Source organism: Drosophila pseudoobscura, chromosome 3, assembly GCF_009870125.1.
Source record: "Drosophila pseudoobscura strain MV-25-SWS-2005 chromosome 3, UCI_Dpse_MV25, whole genome shotgun sequence".
NCBI classification, from domain to species: domain Eukaryota; kingdom Metazoa; phylum Arthropoda; class Insecta; order Diptera; family Drosophilidae; genus Drosophila; species Drosophila pseudoobscura.
Genome location: NC_046680.1, coordinates 10,880,372 through 10,903,105, shown reverse-complemented (window position 1 = coordinate 10,903,105; position 22,734 = coordinate 10,880,372). Strand labels below are relative to the sequence as shown.

At 45.1% G+C, this 22,734-nt stretch overlaps 9 protein-coding genes and 1 pseudogene across 11 annotated transcripts in view; 4 read left to right on the top strand and 6 right to left on the bottom strand.

Annotated features, from left to right (window-relative positions):
• Positions 1-10,777, bottom strand: part of SLO2 (slowpoke 2) — a 92,244-nt gene extending 81,467 nt beyond the window's left edge. For both annotated transcript variants that reach the window (XM_001360787.4, XM_033378702.1), the window contains exons 1-2: positions 10,179-10,777; positions 5,932-6,594 (exon numbers count right to left, since the gene is read on the bottom strand). In XM_001360787.4, coding sequence (XP_001360824.4) covers positions 5,932-6,011 — 80 coding nt within the window. In that variant the 5' untranslated portion in view covers positions 6,012-6,594; positions 10,179-10,777. The remainder of the gene's footprint in view (positions 1-5,931; positions 6,595-10,178) is intronic.
• LOC4804225 (uncharacterized) lies at positions 2,117-2,878 on the bottom strand. Its single transcript, XM_033378703.1, has one exon. It carries the CDS (start codon positions 2,855-2,857, stop codon positions 2,408-2,410), a length of 450 nt encoding a protein of 149 aa, XP_033234594.1. The 5' UTR covers positions 2,858-2,878; the 3' UTR covers positions 2,117-2,407.
• Positions 3,197-3,813, bottom strand: LOC6898421 (uncharacterized; the record flags this gene model as incomplete). The annotated part of the gene is made up of 1 exon (XM_033377499.1): positions 3,197-3,813. A coding segment is annotated over one exon (597 nt), but the record flags the coding sequence as incomplete, so codon positions are not given.
• On the bottom strand, positions 3,749-5,028 carry LOC6898420 (uncharacterized). Its single transcript, XM_033378704.1, has one exon. The coding sequence runs from the start codon at positions 4,729-4,731 to the stop codon at positions 4,294-4,296; it is 438 nt and encodes a 145-aa protein (XP_033234595.1). The 5' UTR covers positions 4,732-5,028; the 3' UTR covers positions 3,749-4,293.
• A 309-nt stretch (positions 10,778-11,086) lies between the features above and the next one.
• On the bottom strand, positions 11,087-12,123 carry LOC4804223 (peroxiredoxin-6-like). The gene is made up of 4 exons (XM_001360780.4): positions 11,946-12,123; positions 11,512-11,886; positions 11,381-11,456; positions 11,087-11,312 (listed from the first exon to the last, which is right to left on the bottom strand). Exons 1-4 carry the CDS (start codon positions 12,026-12,028, stop codon positions 11,184-11,186), a joined length of 663 nt encoding a protein of 220 aa, XP_001360817.1. The 5' UTR covers positions 12,029-12,123; the 3' UTR covers positions 11,087-11,183.
• A 747-nt stretch (positions 12,124-12,870) lies between these two features.
• On the top strand, positions 12,871-16,414 carry LOC26532630 (peroxisomal (S)-2-hydroxy-acid oxidase GLO5-like; annotated as a pseudogene).
• Positions 16,415-17,145: 731 nt separating this feature from the next.
• RpS24 (ribosomal protein S24) lies at positions 17,146-18,170 on the top strand. 2 transcript variants are annotated; one of them, XM_015184226.2, is made up of 2 exons: positions 17,146-17,295; positions 17,569-18,170. In XM_015184226.2, exon 2 carries the CDS (start codon positions 17,579-17,581, stop codon positions 17,972-17,974), a length of 396 nt encoding a protein of 131 aa, XP_015039712.1. In that variant the 5' UTR covers positions 17,146-17,295; positions 17,569-17,578; the 3' UTR covers positions 17,975-18,170. The 2 variants fall into 2 exon arrangements, with proteins under 2 accessions (XP_015039712.1, XP_001360816.1); XM_001360779.4 differs by having other exon boundaries at positions 17,254-17,316.
• A 177-nt stretch (positions 18,171-18,347) lies between these two features.
• LOC4804221 (zinc finger Ran-binding domain-containing protein 2) lies at positions 18,348-19,691 on the top strand. Its single transcript, XM_001360778.4, has 3 exons — positions 18,348-18,622; positions 18,724-19,022; positions 19,076-19,691. The coding sequence occupies exons 1-3, from the start codon at positions 18,525-18,527 to the stop codon at positions 19,531-19,533; spliced, it is 855 nt and encodes a 284-aa protein (XP_001360815.3). The 5' UTR covers positions 18,348-18,524; the 3' UTR covers positions 19,534-19,691.
• On the bottom strand, positions 19,679-21,036 carry bonsai (28S ribosomal protein S15, mitochondrial). Its single transcript, XM_001360777.4, has 3 exons — positions 20,776-21,036; positions 20,578-20,711; positions 19,679-20,239 (listed from the first exon to the last, which is right to left on the bottom strand). The coding sequence occupies exons 1-3, from the start codon at positions 20,979-20,981 to the stop codon at positions 19,737-19,739; spliced, it is 843 nt and encodes a 280-aa protein (XP_001360814.1). The 5' UTR covers positions 20,982-21,036; the 3' UTR covers positions 19,679-19,736.
• Positions 21,037-21,207: 171 nt separating this feature from the next.
• Positions 21,208-22,703, top strand: Cdk9 (Cyclin-dependent kinase 9). Its single transcript, XM_001360776.4, has 4 exons — positions 21,208-21,416; positions 21,480-21,564; positions 21,623-21,880; positions 21,942-22,703. Exons 1-4 carry the CDS (start codon positions 21,238-21,240, stop codon positions 22,626-22,628), a joined length of 1,209 nt encoding a protein of 402 aa, XP_001360813.1. The 5' UTR covers positions 21,208-21,237; the 3' UTR covers positions 22,629-22,703.
• The last annotated feature ends 31 nt before the right edge of the window (positions 22,704-22,734 follow it).

The window sequence follows — 22,734 nt, the reverse complement described above, 5'->3', positions numbered from 1 at the left end:
CTTCATTTGGCCTGCAAGACGGCCTTGGGGGCCTCCGGTCGAGCCATGTTCAGGTCGACCCAAACCTATCCATTACTGAACGCAGTACAGCAGCAACCTGTGGTTGCGTTGTGTCTTGCACAATGCTAGGATAATTATAGTTGCCCAGATTGTGCAAGGACCCCTCCACAAACCCTCGATGGCTGGTCTAGAAATAAGGGGGAGAACACGAACAACAGAACGCTGGCATCAGCATTCGGGACCGCCATACATATATGTATCTTCTTAATCGTTTAATTAAATAATTTAACAATCACTTAGATCCAAAGGATAATAATGCAGGATGGGCCAAGGGAGAAGGCAGGCCTGTTCTGGCAGGGCTGTAATTGAAGTACAAGTGGAAAAACCTGGGCCAGGATGCGGTGAAAAATGCGATGCGATTTGCATAAGTCATTACGGTGCACATTTCACAAGTGTGTCAGCTCCTGGTCCAAAACTTATGCGAATGTGATGGGAAATTGTGCTTCACAAACAGGCCCTCATGTTGTAGTCCCTCCGCTTCTCGTCGTATAATCAGCAGTCGGTGTGGGTACGTATTCCAACGGAAGATAAAGTTGCACGCTGGATGGATGAATCAAAGTGAGGGCTTGGCTATCATGTGCACAAATTTCTGTTGCTTTCTGGGCCGGAAATTGTGTTAAACGTGCGAAAAAAATATGTAATTTTCCATTACTCGTCCTCAACGAGCCCTTTTCCTGCTGAGCTTGCGGTTTTTCTCGATCCATTTTGTTCCTTACACTTGTTGAGATGGGTTCTCCGCCGCTGCCTCCGCCGTTGCTTGTGGGCATTTTCCACTTAAATATAATGAGAAAAAAAAATTTGGATGGAAACCCCTTTTTTATTAAAGGTAAGCGAAGGCCCCCCACTGCTGCCTAATTGAACATTTTACTCGTGTTACGTCAAGAAGAGTGCTGGGCGTATTTTCCAAGCCATTTCAAGTGCTTGCGAGCGGAAAAATTGTGTTTGGGAATTCGATGCTAATGAAGCCAAAGTGGGCTTTCTGAATCCGCTCAAGTAGCCTCAACTTTGACCTTTATTAGGAACCTAAAGCGAGTGTGGGAGCATCTGAAATGTTATATTTTGTTACATTCGTCACAGAATTTGGGATCATTTCATTGGTTAACGAGTGCCAACAAATTACTAAAGCCATTTTGACATATAGCTCCGGCTACGTGTGGCCATTAAAATCCCAAAATTCCAAAGCCATTTGGAGGGGCAATTAAACAGTTTTAGGCCCAGGCCTGGTCAGGCCTGGCCTTAGTTTATAGGTCGGATTAGGCCATAAAATGTTGTATTTAAGACCCCATAAATCTTGATCTTGAAATGCTGTCGTCAAGGCACGAAAAACAAAAGCGAAATTTCCGCGTATTTATTAAATATTTCTCATAAAAAAAAGGGTTCCGAAAAGGTATGCCGTGCCGCAAAGCCTTTAATCCAACGCCCACAAGGATTTTTTCAAGAGAGCAATACGAATGGTTGATGGCAGGCCGATCAAACCGAACAGGAAATGTTCTCACCCTCTATGTACATATGGGAAATGGGAAATGTTCTACCTGAAAAAGTGCAGCCAGGTGTAAAATTGTTCTGACTAAAGCCTGCTACAAAAAAAAAAGAATATATTCTTGGAATATTGAATTATTCGGCATAAATCACTGCACTTTATTCCTCAACTGAATCCGTTGCCAGATAAACCCAGTCAACGAATCAGTAAATGAAATTCCCATTTCTGAGCTCTCTTGGGGGACTTGTCGACAACTCGTTTGGGCCCCAGAAACGCACAGCATGCGTGGCAAAGACGCTGGATGCCGCACACCCAAGTGAACACTGGGAGCCTTGCTAGAGCCTGCTAAATCGTTTATAACCGATTTCAGGTAGAGCAGCCCGGCCAGGCAAGACGTGCAGGCATCCGTGACACAGTAACAACCCAAAACACACACTGAGCCCATAGTGGCGTGGGTCATGACATGGCCTGGGCCTGGGCAAGTGGCTGGGACTACGTGGCATTATAAAGGCAACTGCCACGGCCACTTGCGCACGTCGCAGTCAGCAGAGCAGAACAGGGCAGGGAAGTGGGGGGGCAGAGCTGTGCTCCATATCCGGACAGAGCATGAGACTTTGGCCGTGGCTGTGGCAGGCGAGGCTCATAAAAAATTAAAATGTTTACGCTACATTAAATGCAAAGAAGGCATTGCCGTCAAATTATGATTTCGCGAGTAGCACACACACAGACACAGGCGCACACGTGACCTTACGACCCCACCGGGAATAAGTGCGTACCACGTGGCGTATGGGCAACGCAAGGAAGCATATGTACCTCGAGGGTTAGAGACAACTAAACCAATTTGCACACCTCCAAATGCAAATGTGTTTATTTGATGCGAACAATTCTGTACTTCCAGAGCATTTCCATGACAAACGGCTGGCGGCTCTCGGCCATTTTTACCCTCATGGAGAGCTGAAAGCGTCCGGGCGGATGGAAGGAGGGCAGTACCGCCATCGCACCCTCGTTCTTCAGAAAGTACACATTCGGCTTGATGGGGCACTCAAAGAAAGTGCCATTGACCACCAGATGCTTGTAAACGATGCCGAAAACTTTGCTCATTAGGGGATTCCTGAGGAATTCGCACCCGTTTATGTTTTCAGTCCTGTACATCACTTTCTGGGTCTTCAGCACCTTCCCGGTGATGTCAATGGAGAAGGCAGCGGCCGGCCGGGCCACGCGGAAGGTGTAGAGCAGCCCAGCGTCGGGCACCTTGCGAAAGTACTCCACATAGTCGTGATCGCAGAACGTCTCGAGGGACTCCATAATGAAGTTCATGTTTCCCTTCCTGAAGACAAGCGGCTTCTGAAAACTAATAGGTTCAGCAATGGATTGAGGAAACTTCTGGCTAATTATACCTCCTCCTTAGCAACCACAGCAAGGAGACAGGGAAGTACAAGGACACAGAGGCAAACACGAAAACCAAATGCCATGACAACGTACAATCGACTGGCATGTATCGTCATTTGCATTGCGGCTATTAACTATGTCATTAATGAGCAATTAATTGACCCCCAAACAAAGTCATTCAGCCAGAAAACAACACTCTTGGCAAAGAATGGTCAGAGAAAACCGGGGCTTATATACATATGTTCATACATACTCGTATGTATAGGCACTGCTCGTGTGGCCAGGTTTTATTTGATGCGCACAATGTTGTATATCCAGAGCATTTGCATCACAAACGGGCCCCGACTGTTGGGCATCTTGAGCCGCACTGTCAGCTGGTAGCGTCCCGTGGGATGAAAGCTGGGCAGGATTTCCACTGTGCCCTCGTTCTTCAGGAAGTAAACACCCGGCTGGATGGGGCATTTGAAGAAGCGGCCGTTGACAATCAGCCGCTTGTAGACATACCCAAGTACCTTGTTCACCAGCGGATTCTCGAGGAACTTGCAGCCATCCAAGTTGTCCAGCTTGTACATCAGCCGCTTCGTCTTCTGCACCCGAAGAGCGATGTCAATGGTGAAGGCAGGTGCCAGCTTAACCACCCGAAAGGTGTACAGTGATCCCTCACTGGAAACCCTGCGGAAATACTCCACGCTTTTGCCGTCGCAACTGGTTTCCAGAGCTTCCAAAACTAACTTTAATCTTCCATTCCGGAAAACCGACGGCTGCTGTGGAAGAATGAAATTGGAAGACCGACCATCGTGATCTCGAGAAGAGACAAACCTCCTTGCAGGCCACAGCCGAAAGAAGGCCCAGAAGAGCCCACACCCATCTGCCAGAGCCAGCGATCATATTGGACTACCCCCTACAATCATTCGTCCATTCAGTTTTGATCCCATCCCATTGATGGGCTATTAATTGGCAAATTAACACGCGACAAGACCAGAAAATTGCTCAATTTCTCTGTGCCAAGTCAGGTGACTCGTTGGCTTTTAGTGCCATGCCATGTATCCTTCCCCTGTTCACCCTTGATTGATGAGCCATTAGTGGTAATCTCTACACGAGTAAAACATCTATTTAGCACAGCTAACCATCTGATGGGTTAATGAGTCCACTTTGTACTTTATTGGGGACACGTTCCGATGGAAGCGAAATGGCAGAAACAACCACTAAACAAGTTTGAACGATACATTACTTATAAGACAATATGATACCCTCTCAGACCTGTGTTTGTTGTGGTCCAAGCATAAGAGATTTTTAGGCAGCATTACTGCTTTAATTATTCGCTTTCTGCGCAGTTTAGCAGCAATTATCATTGCGACAACAAGTTATTTCCTCATATATCGCCAGATGATCTCAATTGCAAAGGGTCCGCCGTAGATCGGTTTCACTCGCACAGACACGTGAAAGGTCCCAGCCGGAAGATACTGCGACACCAAGCCCGTAGTAGCCCCGTTTTCGAGGTAGTAGATACCCGGACGAACAGGACACTTGAAGTGCGTGGTGTTGCCCACGATAGCTTCGTACCAGCGGGAGAATATCCGAGAGATCACGCGATTGTTTAGAAATGCACATCCGTCGAAGTTATCTATCTTATAGACGACCCGCTGCATCACCTCGTTGACGACTCGAATGTCCATGAAAATTTTTGTCATCGGTTTCGTTAAATTTCCGAGTACGCCCTTGGATTTTCCAGGATCCAAGCCAAAGTATTCTACGTAATTTCCATCATAATTAAACTCTGTGGACAAGAGCGTAGTCTTCATTTTGCGGCCAACACCCTACAAAATGCGAAACCGTCAACGCGGAAACTCTTGACGTGTCCGAATAGTACATACCGCGTCCTTGGCTTCAGCTATCATAGAAACCACACAAATACACAACAAAAAGAGGGAAGAGCGTTGGCCAATCATAGCTTCAACTGAACGTGTACTAAGCGTGGTTCATCCATCCTCTGGCCGAGACAGCCTCAAACTGCTTCCCCACTAAATAAGCAATTAAAAACTCATAAAGATTATCGTCAAAAAAGCACTCTACAAATAAAACGATTGGTCCAAATATTTAAACGAGTTTCCCTTAAATCAAATTATTCACGTATCCCTTCTCGGTGGCCACCTTTCGGTTTATATTTTTTTTAATTTCTGTCACTGAAAGGACAGTCAAAAAGAATGACAAGAGCTGCGGCTATTGATTGATTTTCGGTGATTTTCTTTTTCCACTGGTTTCTATTTGATGCAGTCGAGGAGGGGTCGGGTGGTTGCTGCCAAAATCGGGATGGAACAATGACAGAGACCAGAGTGGTTTATTCTTTCGTTAGATTGTTTTCTTAGTTGAACGAAAGGCGGGTTTGATACCAATTTAATTTAGCCCGAATATACGAGTACTTGAATTTTTACTGACTTCAAGAAAGACACTCTTGTATAGAATTAGTTCTAGAATCAGATTTTTATTATAGATTTCAAGAGATTATTTTCCACAGTGTATACCCTATGTATATATACGAGTTTTTTATTTTTTATTTTACTCAAACATTCAAGCAAATAATTATACGGAACTAAAAAAAGGGGGCCAATCGCTTACTGAAAGTGCTTTGATCCCATTCCGAGACCTAGATTAGCTGACCCCAGAGTCCAAGCCTCGCAACGGTGAATATTGCATAATTCAAGAGACTCCGGGGCAGGATAGCACCAACACCCAACCCCCGTCAACCTTCGACCCTCGACCCTCTACCACGCATTGCATGTCAAGCGGAAATCGATTCATCGATCGCCAGAAAGAGGACATATGTACATATAAAGTAAATATGGTAAATCGGTTTGCCAATTGCAGTTGGCGAGCGTAATTAACGTTCTATTCCGGGCTCAGTCGGTTGCCGCTTATCTCTATGTATTGAGGGATGGGTCTGCCACGCGGCGTATGCGCAATGCTGCCACCGTGGCAGGTGGCAAATGGTCATTTTTACTTACCTTTCGCCATCGTCGTTGAACGAGAAATCGCCCAGGAGCAGATCTCGGAACCGATAACGTGGTTGGATAATGCGTGACATGTTGCTGTTGCTGTTGCTGCTGTTGGTGTTGATGGTGTCGGTATTGGAGGTGTTGCTGCTGATGTTCGTGGTCGCTATGGGCGGCACCTTCAGCTCAGTGACAGCTGCCGTAGTCGTTGCTCCAGCCCCGCTAGCCGCGCCAGCCTCGCTACTCTCTTGAATATCACTAAAGTCTGTCACATTAATTAAACACTCATTGGGGGCTGCGTATCCGGCACCTAGCTGTTGCTGCTGCTGCTCCTGCTTTTGGTCCTGCTGCGGTTGCTGACGCCTTCGTCCTGGCAACGACCCACCGACGAGCTCATCGTCACGCGGCGCACTTGTGCCCGTCAGCAAGTAGCCGCCACTGGCCCGGTTGGGCCGCGGCGAGCGGAGGCGCGTCCACAGATTGGCGAGTGTCCTTCTGTACGCACAATGCCCCAGACCCTTGTGTGCTCCGCGCACCTGGAACCACTTCACAATTCACAGGGCCCTACCGCTGACGGCTCTTTAATTAAACTGATTGCACGGGAAAATTTATTGGCATACCAACAATCTCGCGACAGGTGCTTGCTCAAATATCGATCCCAGCTCGGTCATGGTTCTGCAAAATATTGAAAGAAACAAAATGTTACTCCATTGAGACGTTAAGCAGGAACGCTGATGATGATTTTCGAAAGGTGATGTGGTATTGAAATTACTAAATGAATGCATAACCGTTTTCAGAGGCACTCGCTTTGTTGTGCTCCTATTGTTGCGCTCGGCCCCTGCCGTGCTGAAAACCCATTCATCTCGACCTATAAATCTCGACTGTCGGTGCCGCATTCTCGTCAAAGAGCAACAAATTCAATTCGAACAACACACTTAAACAAGGACAAAGGACGAAGGACTGCGAAAACAAACAAGCACACAGACAGTTGGACATATGAGTGTGGGTGGGCAGGAGTCTCAGCATCGGGCCTATTATTTACAGGCAGGCAGCCAAATCAAATCATCTCTCAGACAATGGACGGTAGGAGATGCTGGCAGTGCTGGCTGCCACTTGAGCCACTCGCTCTACCACTTGTTGTTGTCTGTTTGTGAAAAATTTACGCGATTATTGCCGCCAGGCGCTGCCGCTAGAGAACGAGCCCCGAGCCCCCAGCCCGAGCCGGCTCAGGTGCGACGTGCCGTACCTTGCCGTTCCGGTGCCTGCTGGAAAGCGCTAAATAAATTTCCCGTGCGTTTGTTTCGCACATTAATTAGATTTGCTTCGCAGTGTCCTTCTTCCTTTCAAACCTGTCCTCTCCATTCTTCGCCATATTTATATGCCAGCGAAATATTTTACTTAAAGTGTTTTTTAATTAGTTACAGCAAATTAGCGCTGGCGAAATTAACAAATTTGTATCCAGCAGCTGCCTTCGGTGCGGGTCTGGCTCCGTCATTAGTCACGGGAGTCGTTGGCAAATTAAATTTTCAATTAGATTTATAGTTTTCCCTTAGCATTAAAGTTTTAGTCCGCACAGGCGGAAGTTTCAAGCTAGTCCATGCAGAAAACAGATTGAGAAAAACTTCATGAAGTGATAAAGTGAAGCGTGGAATTACATATATTAAGTATATCGTATTCCAGATAGGAATGACTTGGATGATTGGTCGCCATTGGCGTTGGGTACATACGAATTAAGGAAACAAAAATTAAATCTATTCTATAAAATTATATCCCATACATTATCTAAACTCGTTATTTAATGCTATTAATTAGTAGCTCAAATTCGATTTCTGACTGTTTTTCAAATATTTAAATGGATGCTGTCGAAAAACTTGTAAACTACGAGTACAACGAGCAAACACTCTGTTAAATAAACATTTGGAAAGATTTTTCTATTTGCCAACAAATGGACAATTCGAATGAGTGTGGATATTGTTTTTGTATATATGTACACGTATTTTAAATATTGACTGTTTTGATGTAACGAAAGCGTGATTATATTAAGAAATTTAAATGCTGCTTTGAAATGCGTAAACGCAATCTTTTCGAGTAAATTTCTGCGATAGGAGGTAACGGATTCTACATCAATTTTACATGAATTCTACACCGCCAAATTCCACCCAAAGAAATGCAACAAAGCTTAAGACATGATCGTGTCGTCAGACTGGTATTTACATGTAGAGCGCCTGTTATTTACATGTAGAGAAACATACATACATATGTATGTATGCAGTGCGATTCCTGAGAAAATCGAAGTAAAATGTTGATTGAAGTTATTAGGCGAAAGAAAATCCAAAAAATATATATATTTTTGACAATCAGACACATCTTCGATCAAAATCGAACCCCTTAATTATACATAATCCATAAATCAGAACTGTTAACGAACTGTTTAAATACACATCACTTTGCAATAATCTAGTTTCACTGTTACTGCTGCATCATGTACATACATATATACATATGTATTTGGAAACGGTTCAATTTGCTCGGATTTATCAACATTCTAATGAAACCCCACCAATGATTTGTTTTCGCTAGTTATGGGCTGTGTTGTTTTGTGTTGTGTTAAATGGATAATAGTAAATGGGGGATTTCCCATTTAATTTCTAATCATTATTTATGGGGATGCCACCGCATTAAATGAGTCTGCCCTTTGTGGTTCGAATTTGAGTATGGGCACAATGGGCTCGCAATACATAATATCTTAATTATGTTTCTGCCGGCACACAATGGAATGGCTGTGAGATGGATATTTTTGGGGTTTCTTGATTTATAGACGACTGACTCCGTGGGCCGAAAAGCGGACAGATAACAAATTATTGTTCGCCTTGAACAGGCAGGAGCCAAGGAGCGCCGACGGGACCCAGTGCATCCATTATACTTCCAAAAAAGAAAAGTTTCATTTTGTTTACCGGTAGGGGATTGAGTTGGGGAGGGGGGGAGGGCCTTTGGCTCATATTTTCTTCGCTTGTTTATGCGTGCTTGTGTGTGAGTTTTCATCAACAATAATTACCCAGACGCGCTCTCGAGCCTACCTACGCCTGGTCTCAAGCCTTTCGCGTGTCGTGTCCCTCTCCGTGGACCCTAACCTGTTTGGCCTTAGTTTCTCATCATCATCATCATCATCAGGACCATGGCAGGGGGAGACATTTTGCTGTCTTTGTTTTTCTTGAGCTTTATTATTCTTTGTCCTACACAGTGTCCCACAAGAAGTCGCACAAGTTGTCTCTGGCACAAGTATTATCCAAGGGACCCCCGAGCTGCTAAACAAGTCCCACATCCGCGGTGGCGCCACGCTCTCCCACCTCTCTCCGTGCTTCCACTTGGTATTATTATTTTTTCGTAGCTTTATTTTCTTTTTTGCGGCACTTGGAATATTTTATAACAAAAACTTGACCCGCTTTCCGCATTTCCTTCAGCGCACACCTCTCTTCCTGTTCCCCTGTTCTTCATCAACCGCCGACTTATTGTTTTATCATTGTCGCTTCTTCAGCATTGCCTCTGTCTCCATTCCTCTTCCTCTCTCTATACATACATACATATATCTCCCTCTCTCTGCTCACATTGTCTCTTTCCCTCATTCCGTGCGTCCTCTCCCCTTTGGATTTGTTTAATCCCAGTTTTCTTGCATTTTCCTTTTTTTAAGCTGGGAAGCGCCGCTTAATTAAAATTAACATTTCATGAAGGGCAGGTGGAGAGGTTGGGAGTAGAGCTTTCAAAACAGAAAACAAAATAAAAGATTGTTTAATCGTTTTATAAATATTTAAGGCTTATGCCAGGCCGATCTGGCTGTCCGTCTGTCTGTCTGTCTGTCTGCCTCACCCGCCCTCACTCACTCACCGCCATGGAATTTGGTCCCTTTGCTGACTTTTCATTTTTCAGTTACAATTCCCATCCCCAGGCAAAATGATCTCAGATAAGCTGGAAATTATATTTTGGTGTTTTATTCATTCCCAATTTAGGTGAAAAGTGTGATGGTCCCAGATTAAGAGCTTATTTATTTGTCTGATGTTTAATTGATTAAATGAATGACACTCTAAATGAGAATATTTGCAATAAACTAAAAAATACTATGTAGTGCACTCATTATTTTAGCCATGAGTGTAAATTTGAAAGCAAAAGAATTTGTCCACCCACGGGAGATTTCGCTGGACGAGTATTTGTTTATGTGACAGTCGTAATTGAATGCATTATTCAATGGAAAATGTTTTTCGTACCTTTTTGTGGCTCTTTAACACTTTGCCGGCCATTGCGACTGGCAGCCGGGGCATGAGCGGCGGAGATGTAAATGTCTTGGCATATTTTATGAGAACAGCGTGGAGCGAAACTTTTTCGGCTTGAGGCTGTTGTTGCATTTATCGTTACAGATGGACACAAAACTTTTGTGGCCCCTTAAGGTTCTGCAGAGCAGAGGTCGTTCAGCGACACGCACAAACGATCAGATCACTGGGGGCTAGGTGGAGTGTTAAGATGATTTGTTCACCGTTTCACATGTTTGCGGTACACTCTCACTCCACGCACACACGCACGTTTACACTCACTCACCGACAGTGAGAAACACTCCCACGCGGACGGCAGAGTGATGAAGAATACGCGGCGGCAGGCAGGTCCGTGTAGACAGAGGAGAGGGGATAAACAGAACGAGAAGCGAAAGTGGTTTCCTTTGTAGTGTAGTTTGCCTAAAAGGGAGGCGGCCGGCCCAAAACACGGAACGCACAACAAATAAGCCTCAACTCGAGCTTTGTCCACCGTTATTCGCCTGCAGAACTACCGCACGCGCTCATCGACAATTTTGAACTGCGGACCAGGCGCCAAATGAATGAAAGAAGAATGAAAGAACGAAACAGGCGGCGTGCGTGGGAGGCAGCGCTTATCAAAAACAGATGACTCTAAGCTCAACTGGCAGAAAGCTTTTGCGAGCAAAGCTCTGCTCCACAGTAGCGGCCATTAGGCTGAGGTCAGCTCAGCTGCAGCAATTCCGTTAGTTGGGTTAATATAATTTCATGGAACAAAATTGTTGAACAGTTAATAGTAGAGATTGCAAAAACTCATACAGCAGCAGCTCCAGTATGCCCATTATGCATTTTGGGTTTGTATTTTCATAAAAACGCATTAACACGGCTCATTACGTAAAAAAACTTACTTTATTTGATTGTTTTACGGCACAAAAGTAAAGCATGAAAATGTGGGAATACAAATATGTGAGAGGACTATGAATGGCTCTAATAGTTCTCGGTGGTGCGTACGTAGTTGACGCCGGAGGGCATGGAAACCTTGTCAAAGCCCTTGGGGAACAGCTTGTTAGCCTCCTCGTCTGTTACTGTGGGCAGGATCATGACCTTGGTGCCGGGCTAGGGGAAAAAACATATCACAATCAGTTTGGAGATCCCTCAGCTGGCTCAGATATACGAATACTCACAGTCCAGTTGGCTGGAGTGGCCACCACCTTCAGACGATCCGTCAGCTGCAGCGAGTCGATGGTCCTCAGAATTTCACTGGGAATCAGATTGTTTGAGTGGACATTGGGGGAATCTTGGAGCGGATACTCACTCAACGTTGCGGCCAGTGGACATCGGGTAGAACATGGAGAGTCGCACCTTGTGATCAGGGCTAATGATGAACAGAGCCCGAATGGTCTTGGCCACCTCTGGGTCCTTCTTCTGGTCCTCGTCCAGCATGCCCAGGCTCACGGCCAGGTCGCGGGTAGGGTCGGCAACGATCGGGTAGGGAAAGTCACCGGGAATGTCCAGGCAGTAGCTCTTGATGTCGTTCACCCAGTCCACGTGCGAGTTCAGAGCGTCCACGGAGTGCGCCAGGCACTTGGTGTTCCGCTTGGCGAACTCGGGCTGGTGCACCGCGATGCGTCCCAACTCAGTGGTGCACACGGGCGTGAAATCGGCCGGATGCGAGAACAGAACCACCCATCTAGTAGGTATTCGGTATTTAGTGAGAGTGGAAATGAATGCGATTTGGATGCAACTCACGAGTTTCCCTGCCATTCGTGGAAGTTGATCGGCCCCTTGGTGGTGTCGGCGTGGAAGTTAGGTACAGTCTGTCCCAGACGCATTTTGCACTACTTTTAATTAATAAATCTCACTACTTTTAAATCTTGTTTAGCTCGCTTGCTTGCTTGTGCCTCCACTGAATACCCATGGAGCGGCGTCGCCTGCTTTTATATCCGACAGACTGGAACCTGCTCGACCAGAGCGAAAGAGAACGACACAGAGGGAGAGGGAGTAAAAGCGACTACGACGCTGCCTTATCGCATGTTTATGGTTGTGTATAGATTATATAGAATAATAAGCGATTCTAAGCAGCTGTGCGCGAGAGGGGGTATGTATATGAGACCTCGTGCAAGGCCTCTGTACCTATACGTAATAATACTTATACTAAGGCCTTTTTTCTGTTTCTAGGTTGCCTCGCCCAAAACGAGAAACAGAAATTTCTGGACTTTGTGATGAAACTCGTGATGGAATGCAAAAGTACAGTTTCCTCCTCATTCCTATATTTCCTATTCGATTCGCTTCGAATTAGCAAAGATCCCGGAATTTCCTTCAGGAATTCCATCGCCAAACAGCTGTGGAAACAGCTGATCCTCTCCGGCCCGTAACCGGCTCCAAACATAAACAGAGAGTCCAAAGCGCGAAAGAGAGCGGTCGCCTTTGCATTGGTGTTGGTGTTTAGCCTACAATATCCAATACCAGCTCACTTTTCCGCTCACTACACATCGCTCTCCCACACGGACAGTAAGCGTGCGTGACAAAAGAGAGCAGCGCGCTGTGTGAAGGTGTTGGTGAGGGATTGTAGAAACACGCACACTGGCAAAGGTTTGCTCTCTCCACGGGTCCACGGACAGGAACGAGCCTCCTGTTTGGTGGGTTTCTGGGTAAGAGCGAGACATTTTGTGTGCCTGTGTGGGTGAACTTCATGGAAATCCGCCACACTAGCAAAGAGCGCTCCCCGTTGGGTGTTCACGGATAGCAGCATTCGAGTCTTGGCCAGACAGAGCACTGTCTCAGAAGGCGAAAGACTGTTCCAAAGAGATCTTTTCCCAACTTGGGAGCTGTAAAAGTGGAATGGAAACCTTCAAAGCCGACACTGGATTGTTTCGGACAACGGATACCCAGCTGGTTAAATGGAGTCAACACCGAAGATGGAAATAAGACCCCCAAGTGCTGGATAGGGATTCTGAATGTCATTTGGAGGAGAATTCCTCGGCTTACACGTGTAACCAGTACAGTCTGGCCATTTAGTAGAAATTTATACAATTTCAGACTGAAATTCAAGACGCAAAAACATTTGGTTCCATTGTAAAGTCCCTGGTAATTTTCCACTCGCCTCCGTTATCGTCGTCCGACGCGTTGTTTGTCAGAAAAAACAACAACAGTGTCATTCCAGCGATGAGAGGGACGAAAGATCACAGTGTAGTGGTTGAAATAAGTTGTTTGCGTGGGAGAGGGAGATGGAAAGAGAGTATAACGTGTTGCCGTAAATGAGTGCGGAGAGAGTAACTAACGAAGAGAGAGAGAGCGATAAGAAGACATTGAGAGGGAACCAGTTTTAAACAGTGATGCCGAATATAGCTGAATCAGAGATGCAAGTAAGTCAAAACAAGCTAATATCTATTTTAAATAGCCTAAGAAAATTTTCGTTATATTTCAGGGTATTACAGAAGAAGAGTTTTGCCGACCCTGTAATATCTATATATTACCTCGAACAGGAGTACAAGCCGAGGGAGCTGAAATTCTGGAGGATCATATAGCAATGTCAGCTATGGCAATCAAAAAGTATATAAAAACTTTGGTTCCAGAAGAAAGTTCAACAAATGGTGATTTTGCACTGCTTCGGCACAGTAAAATCGGTTTATCATACCATACATATTGCTATATAGAAACGGTCGATCCGAAAAAATCCTGAAAGAAAAACGTTTTTGTCCAACTAGATGATTGTCTGTTTAGGGTCTATGTAATCAGTTTCTCTGTCAGGTGGCGGTGCCGCCTGTCGAAACCATCAAGGTTCGCCCTTGAAATTTTTGGGTTCAGTTCGATTCTGGGAGTCGTGGCAAGAAGTGTTAACAATAATTAAATACTCAAATAATCTGAGCATAACGGCTTTATAATGGCGATGGTGAGCGTGGAGGACTTTGGGAAAAAGGCAGCGAGCAGCTGCAAAAATGCATTGGATTACTACAGAAGCGGTGCTGGCGAGCAATTCTCACTGGGGTTAAATCGTGAGGCGTTCCGAAGGCTTCGTCTCCACGCTGCCTGAGAGGCGTTTCCCAGCCGGACATCGGATGTGAGATCTTTGGGAATGAAGTGGCCGCTGGGGATCGCACCCACAGCAATACTCATCAATGCACAGCAATGGCTCATCCCGATGGCGAGTTGGGAAATGCAAGAGCTGCCGGACAAGCCGGATCCATCTTCATTCTCAGCACTCTCTTGACCACCTCACTGGAGGACTTGGCCGCCGGCGCACCCGACACCTGCAAATGGTTTCAGTTCAGTTCATCTACAAAGACCGATAGGCATGGGGTCGCTTTAGGGTCTCATTACCTGAGTATTATTAACACTTGTGTGGGTATGTCTTTCCGAACCCAGCATGATAGCTGAGAAGATGATACGTCGTGCGGAGAATTCCAACTTCAAGGCTCTCGTCCTGACCATTGATGCCCCGATCAACGGAGAGCCGATGCTCGGAACAACTTCAGCTTACCGCCACACTTGACTTTGGCCAAATTCCAGGGTGCGAAGGCCGGCGGCGTGGCCCCCACCATAACGGGAACCTCTGTCATTAATGAGTACGTGGCCGGCCACGATCGCACAATAACCTGGAAGGACATCCAGTGGCTGAAGAAAGTCACTCATCTTCCCATCGTCGTGAAGGGGATATTGACTGCAGAACCGCACTCGCCAAAGAGTTTGGCTGTGCCGGGATCATCGTATCCAACCCCGGAGCGCGCCAATTAGACACAGTCCCAGCCTCGATAGAGGCCCTTCCGGAAGTCGTGAATGCTGTGGGCCACGACTTGGTGGTCATGCTGGATGGGGGCATCGTGCAGGGCATTGATATCTTCAAGGCCCTAGCTCTGGGAGCCAAGACAGTCTTTGTCGTTTGTGTTGTTTTCCTCGGCTGCATCTTCGTGTCGGTGGCGTACGTGCCTCGACCGATATTTGGGGATGCGTCGGCTTTGATGAAAGGCATCCGCTGCTGGCGATCGGTGTTGCATTACATGAGGGAGCTAGGAATGTGATACTCCTTGGTTTTATGACTAGCTCTGATTGGTCCTCATGAGTGGCATGATTCTAAAGAATCGATTTCTCGAGAGTGGCGTGATTCTGGCGTTGATGAATCAATGGGGTCCATTGTTTATATTAGTGGACTCTAGCTTGGAGTGTGGGAAGAATCAGTTATTGATTTGAGTGGTGTCCTGTTACTTTTGTGGATGGGGTGAGTGAATTGGACATAAACATAATGTGTATGTGAAGAGGAGAATTATGGACATGTCACTATATCTATATTATTGCACTGCACTAAAATTAAAAAAAAATATTTATATCATATTTTCCATCTAAAAATAAAGATCGAGACAGTATAGAAGATCCGCTCTTTACTCAATGAAAGGGAACCTTGAACCATGACTGTTCTTTCATCCGTATATTTGGAGTACGATGAGGGAGTTGCTAAAAAGAAATATTAAAGTCAATAAAGCCCCGGGAAACCATGAAAGTGACGGTCAGGAACTTAGTCGAAGCATTCCTATGTGTGTATCCAAATCATAGAATATTGATCATGCACAGAGAACCATTGTAGACCAGTGGGTATTCAAATACACTCTACGAAAATGAATAATTGAATAATTTTTAACGCAGTTCAGGTGAAAGATATCGTAAGGAAAGGAAAGAAAAAATAGAAAGGATATAATGGATATACAAGAAGAATTTACAAATACTATTGTTTTCCGCGGTTAAACTCAAATTGTTCAACTGTTTAAATAGATAGGGCTTAAGTGGGCTAGGTTCGTTTTTACACCATACAAGACTCTATATTGTTGAGGAATGAAAATTGAGGCAAAAACTGTGAAAGTCAAGTATTTAAAATATAGCAGTCAAGTAGAAAATAAGTTCATTAATTGGATACAAATTTGTGGGCAGGGCTATACTACTAGCTAGTAGTATTCAACGGAATATAAAAAACGAGGAATTTGAATAATTCGTCGGTATATTTTGGAAATTAGAATTTATTTGAATCGGTAATAACCGATATGTAACAATGAGTCTCATTCCAATATGTTTCTGGGCATACCCTGGGAGAAATGTGTGTTATAGAATTGAGAACATGTTGTCATCTCATGTTCCAATTAATGCAAAAACAATTTAGTCTCTGTTGTAAACCTATTTCAATGATATTTTGCTGCTCATCGTCTTTCTACAGATACCAAGAACAGGTATAAGGATATGTGTATATATATACAAGTTAATACTCATATGCCCGAATATGTTTAAAACATAATAATTTTGGAAAATGTCTTTATTAATTACGTTTTAAAAACAAAATTAGATCAGGTTTAGATGCCAGGATCTTCATATAAAATTAACAAAATAGGGTGCACAAAGGCCTATACACGCATCATGCGTTCAAATACTAGCAACATTGCGACTGATTTTTTGTTGAACTATTTTGTTCAAACCTTGTTTTAGTCAAAATACAATAAAAGCAAGTAATAAAAATAAGCCTGTTAAGTAGAAAATTGATTCATCAATGGGCTAAAATTATGTGGGCATGGCTAAATGTTCTATATAGCTGGTAATATTCCACGGAAAATCAAAAACGAGGAATATGTAAAATATAATAGTAGAAATAGTATATTTACGGTATATTTTGAAAATGAGACCGTATATTTCGGTATATTTCTAAGGGTCGGACGGTATATTTTATCGATAAGTGCTACCATATTCCTTTCTAAAAATATATTTACGGTATATTTTTAAACTGAGACCGTGTATTTCGGTATGTTTCTAAGGGTCGGACGGTATATTTTATCGATAAGTACTACCATTTTCCTTTCTAAAAATATATTTACGGTATATTTTCAAAATGAGACCGTATATTTAAGTATATTTCTAAGGGTCGGACGGTATGTTTTATCGATAAGTGCTACCACATTCCTTTCTAAAAATATATTTACGGTATATTTTTAAAGTGAGACCGTATATTTCTGTATATTTCTGAGGGTCGGACGGTATATTTTATCGATAAGTGCTACCATTTTCCTTTCTAAAAATTCGCGTTCGCAGTGAGACGTGTTTAAAGCGTTTTCGAGTGTTTTAATAGGTAATTATAGCCCCAAAACAGGTAAAAACGAGCCCGAAGAACCGTGCTAAATTCTGCACATGCCTGGGGACGAAGGTAGCGGTCGTAGAGTGTGCGTAAACAAGTGCCGCGAGCAGCGTGTCACACGTGGAGGGGCGGGCTGGTCAGCGGAGCATTCTCATTGCAGTGAGGTTATGTTGATTTGCACAGAGACAACAACAACTTGTGGTGGCAAACCATTTGCTAGAGTATTTGTGTAAAACGTTTGACTAATCTGTGGATTTTGTGTTTCAGCTCCGTCAAAATGTCCGGTACAACAGCCACAGTCCGCACCCGCAAGTTCATGACCAACCGCCTGCTTGCCAGGAAACAAATGGTCTGCGATGTTCTGCACCCGGGACTCTCGTCGGTCAACAAGACCGAGATCCGCGAGAAGCTCGCTGCCATGTACAAGGTGACTCCCGATGTCGTCTTTGCCTTCGGTTTCCGCACAAACTTCGGTGGCGGCCGCTCCACTGGCTTTGCCCTCATCTACGACACCCTGGACTTTGCCAAGAAGTTCGAGCCCAAGTACCGTCTGGCCCGTCACGGTCTCTTCGAGCAGAAGAAACAGACCCGCAAGCAGCGCAAGGAACGTCGCAACAGGATGAAGAAGGTCCGTGGTACCGCCAAGGCCAAGATTGGTGCTGGCAAGAAGTAAATTCTCTGACAAATCCTGAGTGCGTGTGTGTTGTCGGCCTGCTGGAACGCTCACCGACAATTCCCAAAAGCAGCTGGTTATGCGTTAGTTACACCTTTACACCAACAAACAAAGGACGAAACAAAATCAGTGTTTACTTTTGGAGCGGCTTTTGTTTGTATACTAAGTAAATAAAACTCTAAAAGTAAATCGTGAATGAACTCATTTGAAAATATTATATGCACAACACCATTAAAAGTATGCATATATGTAGTATATTGGCGAAAAATGTTCGAAAAGGAAATCCAAGTCAAATCTTTGGATCTTCCTGGTAAGGACATTGTCGGAGGGGTGGAATGGCCAGCAGTGTGACCGGTCGGTTCTGGTACCGATCTATCGATATTTGCATCGATTGTGCTATCGTCTGGCAACGCTGTGCATATTTTTTTTGTTGGAAAATCTTCAACCGGATTCGTATACAGAAATAAAAGTCGTTTAAATGCTTCAGCTCAGGCTAAGAGGGTTCTCCGAGCAGTAAGTGGCATTAAAGAGGCTACAATCGAGCTTAGATATGTCCACCAATTCCAATGGGAGTGGCGGAGCAGCGGGCGGCACCAGCAGCAGCGGCGGCGTCGTCTCGCCTGGTGATTGGATTTGCCCAGATTATGAGTGAGTGCGCGTAAAGATTGAGGGAAACGCGAATACCCATGAAGCGCCAGGAGACAAATTCAATAAATTGTGCATTTTGATATATTCCCACGACTTTGCAGCTGTCGGCATCTGAATTTCGCGCGCCGCACGCAATGCAATAAGTGCAATCACGACCGTGATAGCATTGATAAGCCAGAGCGCGACCGTGACCGGGGCAATGGCAGTAGCAGCAGCAGCAGCAGCTCCAGCAAGAAGAAGCTGGGCACCGAGATCGGCAAAGCGGCAGCGGACAAGTCGCGAGGGCTCTTCAGCGCCGAGGACTGGCAGTGCGCCAAGTGTGCAAACGTGAACTGGGCCAGGCGGCAGACCTGCAACATGTGTAATTCGCCCAAGTTTACGGACTCGGAGGAGCGAACTGGTAAGCTCTGCGCACAGCACAATCCATATAAGCTTGCTAATTACCGATTTCAGGCTTTGGCGGTGGCTATAATGATCGCGGAGTTGTGGAGTACAAGGAACGCCAGGAGTCGGACAGCGAGTACGATGAGTTTGGGCGGCGTAAGAAGCGGAAGAGCTATGAAGAGCGCGATGGGTCTAAGCGAGCAAGAAGGGCCAGCGACGCTGGGGAGGATGAGGAAGAGGACGACGATGATGATGATGGGGATCTGTCCAAGTACGATCTATGGGGTGACAATGAAGTCACCTCATCCGAAGTCAATAACAAGGAGCCGACGGGCAATGGTAGAGACATCAAGGAGGGCAAACGGACCTCACGCGACTCCCAATCGTCCGTATCATCCTCGTCCTCGTCTAGCTCGTCCAGCTCCAGCGACTCGTCATCGTCGTCGTCATCCTCGAGCAGCTCGACCAGCAGTGGGTCCACCAGTAGGCGTGGCAAGAAGAGCACAGCATCGCCCAGCAGACGTTAGCTAAATTTTATTGCGTTTCTCTTCACTTCTTTCCGAGGGGATATTTATTTGTTTATTTATTTACGTTACATACTCTGCGCTGCCCCCGATCATGACATGCTAAATAAGGTCAAATTTATTCTAAAAATTATAATAAAAGCCATAATTTAAGAACAGCAGCATTTACATTTATTGTAAGACACCATAATATACAAAAATTGGGCCTAATTGAAGCTATCCTCGTCTTGTTTTTTGCTGGTAACAGCCGCTGCCGCATCGCGTTGCTCTATCAACAGAACCAACTCTTTCCTCGACTTCTCGATTTGCTCCTCGGTCACCGTCAATGGAATATCGCAGGAGATTTGCTCTTTTCGTATAAATTCCATTTTACGGATGGCATCTTCTAAGAAGGGTATTTTTTGGGCCTGCAGTTCTTTGTGATAGGCTTCGAGTCGTTCCTCCTTCAAGTTTTCGCAGTAGGTGTCGGTTAACTTCTGCAGCGACTCCTTGCGGGTGATCCAATGGAAATGTGCTGGCGGTGGCTTGTATACCAAATCAAGCTTCTCTAATATCCATTCGAAGCGGGGATAGTCCCAGCGTCTCAGATATTTAAGGAACTTCTTGCGCTTATCAATCAGCTCCTTGAGCCGCACCTTAATCATCTTGTCGCGGGGGTGCTTATCCATATGCTCTTGATAACGACGAATAATGGCGGTCATGTTGGCCACTAAAAAAGGACGAATGTTATATGGTTATTCTGCAGAAGCACTTGAGGGAAAAGTAAAACCTGCTAGAAAAAACCCAAATACAAAACACACCCATAAAATCTGGCTGAACTGGGTACCTAACTATTTTATGGAGAGTGCTTTCCTGCAAACTACCATTATCTCCTACCTAGGGTTCCTGCGTATACCCAGTCATCGTATGAGAAACATTCACGCATTCTATTTAAGGCGAGAATTCTAAAGAATAAACGTCAGTTTTCAGTTTCTGAACGGTGGACTAGCATGTAGCAAGGTGAAAATATTCCGGTGAGCTCTTAACGTTTGATCATTTGATACCTACACTTCGACTCCATCGATCCGTAGTCCTGGGCATGTCTCTGCACTTCCTTCACCATCTGATCGCGGTAGTAACGTGTCGTCAGATGGTTGGCGTTGTTGCACAGCTTAAACAGGGATTTAACCGTATCGTCGGCACTACAAAAGCAAATCAAAACTACTTAATACCTTCCGCATCGAATTGTTTGCCAGACGCGCTTACTTTTCCAACTCCTTGCAATCCCTGTAGTCCAGAATAACTTCGTCGGCATTCAGTGGTGGAAGCTTGGAAAGATCGCCGCTCTTTTCTGGCTTAATGCAGGAGATCTTCTCCGGGCGCACCCATTTGATTTTTAGGTCCGACTTAAAGGCATATTCACGAATAAATTGGCGCGGCACCGCCTGCGCTACATTTAATAGTTTATTCATTAATTTCGGTTTTTATTTTGTAGCTAGTGGTCGATAGGTTATATCACTTGGCCAGTGTACACAAACAAACAGAAAAGTATAATTGTGTATCAGCTGTGTATCGCAGAACCATCGATACTAACATCGATATCTTCAGCATGGTGTGTCCACATTTAACTTGGAATAAACATCGAGGGCATCAAACCACTAATTGTTGCGCTCCTACGTTTCGAATTGATTTGTGACTGTGCAACGTGAAAATTTTTGATATTTGACCATGGCGCACATGTCCCACATGTTGCAGCAACCGTCCACGCCCTCCAGCGTGGCCTCAACTTCGTCGCGGACCATGTCGCTGATGGAGAAGCAGAAGTACATTGAAGACTACGACTTTCCCTACTGCGATGAGAGCAGCAAATATGAAAAGGTGGCCAAAATTGGCCAGGGAACCTTTGGGTTAGTTAATTCGAGCATTTTTGTACATATCCCTATAAAGGATGCATTTTTTGTGTATTCCAGTGAGGTGTTCAAGGCCCGGGAAAAGAAGAGCAACAAAAAGTTTGTGGCCATGAAAAAAGTGCTCATGGACAACGAAAAGGAAGGCGTGAGTGGACAAATTATTTCACAGCGAATCGGAAACAATATATCTTTCTTCTGAATAGTTTCCCATCACAGCCCTGCGTGAGATTCGAATCCTGCAACTGCTGAAACACGAAAATGTGGTCAACCTGATTGAGATCTGCCGAACGAAGGCCACAGCCACCAATGGTTACAGGTCCACTTTCTATTTGGTCTTCGATTTCTGCGAGCACGACTTGGCTGGGCTGCTGTCGAACATGAACGTGAAATTCAGCCTCGGAGAGATCAAAAAGGTTATGCAGCAGCTGCTGAACGGCCTCTACTACATACACAGTAACAAGGTGTGTAATATGATTTATAATGATGGCACGAGAACTCCATCTTTTGGCTGCTATTTTCCAGATTTTGCATAGAGATATGAAGGCTGCCAATGTTCTGATTACAAAACATGGAATCCTAAAGCTGGCCGACTTTGGCTTAGCACGCGCATTTAGTATCCCAAAGAATGATTCAAAGAATCGCTACACAAACAGAGTGGTCACGCTGTGGTATCGGCCGCCAGAGTTGCTGCTGGGAGATCGCAACTATGGTCCGCCCGTGGACATGTGGGGCGCTGGATGCATCATGGCCGAGATGTGGACACGATCTCCCATTATGCAGGGTAACACAGAGCAGCAGCAGCTGACTTTCATCTCGCAGCTGTGTGGGTCGTTTACGCCAGACGTTTGGCCAGGAGTGGAGGAACTGGAACTTTACAAGTCCATTGAACTGCCAAAGAATCAGAAACGGCGCGTCAAGGAGCGCCTGCGTCCGTATGTTAAGGATCCCACTGGGTGTGACTTGCTCGACAAACTCCTGACTTTGGATCCCAAGAAGCGCATTGATGCGGATACAGCACTGAACCACGACTTCTTCTGGACCGATCCCATGCCCAGTGACTTGAGCAAGATGTTGTCGCAGCATCTGCAGAGCATGTTCGAGTATCTGGCACAGCCGCGGCGCAGCAATCAGATGCGCAACTACCATCAGCAGTTGACCACGATGAATCAGAAGCCGCAGGACAACAGCATGATTGACAGAGTCTGGTAGAATATGTTTTAAAACTAATATATGTATATCTGTAAGATTTTCCCTATCAATAACTATAAGCACTTAGATATGCTTGAGGTACATATACCATACAATAATTATATTG

What these genes read in the sequence shown, in the direction of transcription:
- LOC4804225 (XM_033378703.1), bottom strand. Translation starts at nt 2,857, where the DNA reads ATGAACTTCATTATGGAGTCCCTCGAGACGTTCTGCGATCACGACTAT.
- LOC6898420 (XM_033378704.1), bottom strand. Translation starts at nt 4,731, where the DNA reads ATGAAGACTACGCTCTTGTCCACAGAGTTTAATTATGATGGAAATTAC.
- LOC4804223 (XM_001360780.4), bottom strand. Translation starts at nt 12,028, where the DNA reads ATGCGTCTGGGACAGACTGTACCTAACTTCCACGCCGACACCACCAAG. An exon ending in CACGAATGGCAGGGAAACTC is followed by an intron (nt 11,887 to 11,945) that starts GTGAGTTGCATC and finishes AATACCTACTAG; the next exon opens with ATGGGTGGTTCTGTTCTCGC. An exon ending in TCCACTGGCCGCAACGTTGA is followed by an intron (nt 11,457 to 11,511) that starts GTGAGTATCCGC and finishes TCTGATTCCCAG; the next exon opens with TGAAATTCTGAGGACCATCG.
- RpS24 (XM_015184226.2), top strand. Translation starts at nt 17,579, where the DNA reads ATGTCCGGTACAACAGCCACAGTCCGCACCCGCAAGTTCATGACCAAC.
- LOC4804221 (XM_001360778.4), top strand. Translation starts at nt 18,525, where the DNA reads ATGTCCACCAATTCCAATGGGAGTGGCGGAGCAGCGGGCGGCACCAGC. An exon ending in TGGATTTGCCCAGATTATGA is followed by an intron (nt 18,623 to 18,723) that starts GTGAGTGCGCGT and finishes ACGACTTTGCAG; the next exon opens with CTGTCGGCATCTGAATTTCG. An exon ending in GGACTCGGAGGAGCGAACTG is followed by an intron (nt 19,023 to 19,075) that starts GTAAGCTCTGCG and finishes TACCGATTTCAG; the next exon opens with GCTTTGGCGGTGGCTATAAT.
- bonsai (XM_001360777.4), bottom strand. Translation starts at nt 20,981, where the DNA reads ATGAATAAACTATTAAATGTAGCGCAGGCGGTGCCGCGCCAATTTATT. An exon ending in GATTGCAAGGAGTTGGAAAA is followed by an intron (nt 20,712 to 20,775) that starts GTAAGCGCGTCT and finishes TTGCTTTTGTAG; the next exon opens with TGCCGACGATACGGTTAAAT. An exon ending in CGGATCGATGGAGTCGAAGT is followed by an intron (nt 20,240 to 20,577) that starts GTAGGTATCAAA and finishes GTCCTTTTTTAG; the next exon opens with TGGCCAACATGACCGCCATT.
- Cdk9 (XM_001360776.4), top strand. Translation starts at nt 21,238, where the DNA reads ATGGCGCACATGTCCCACATGTTGCAGCAACCGTCCACGCCCTCCAGC. An exon ending in ATTGGCCAGGGAACCTTTGG is followed by an intron (nt 21,417 to 21,479) that starts GTTAGTTAATTC and finishes TGTGTATTCCAG; the next exon opens with TGAGGTGTTCAAGGCCCGGG. An exon ending in ACTACATACACAGTAACAAG is followed by an intron (nt 21,881 to 21,941) that starts GTGTGTAATATG and finishes GCTATTTTCCAG; the next exon opens with ATTTTGCATAGAGATATGAA.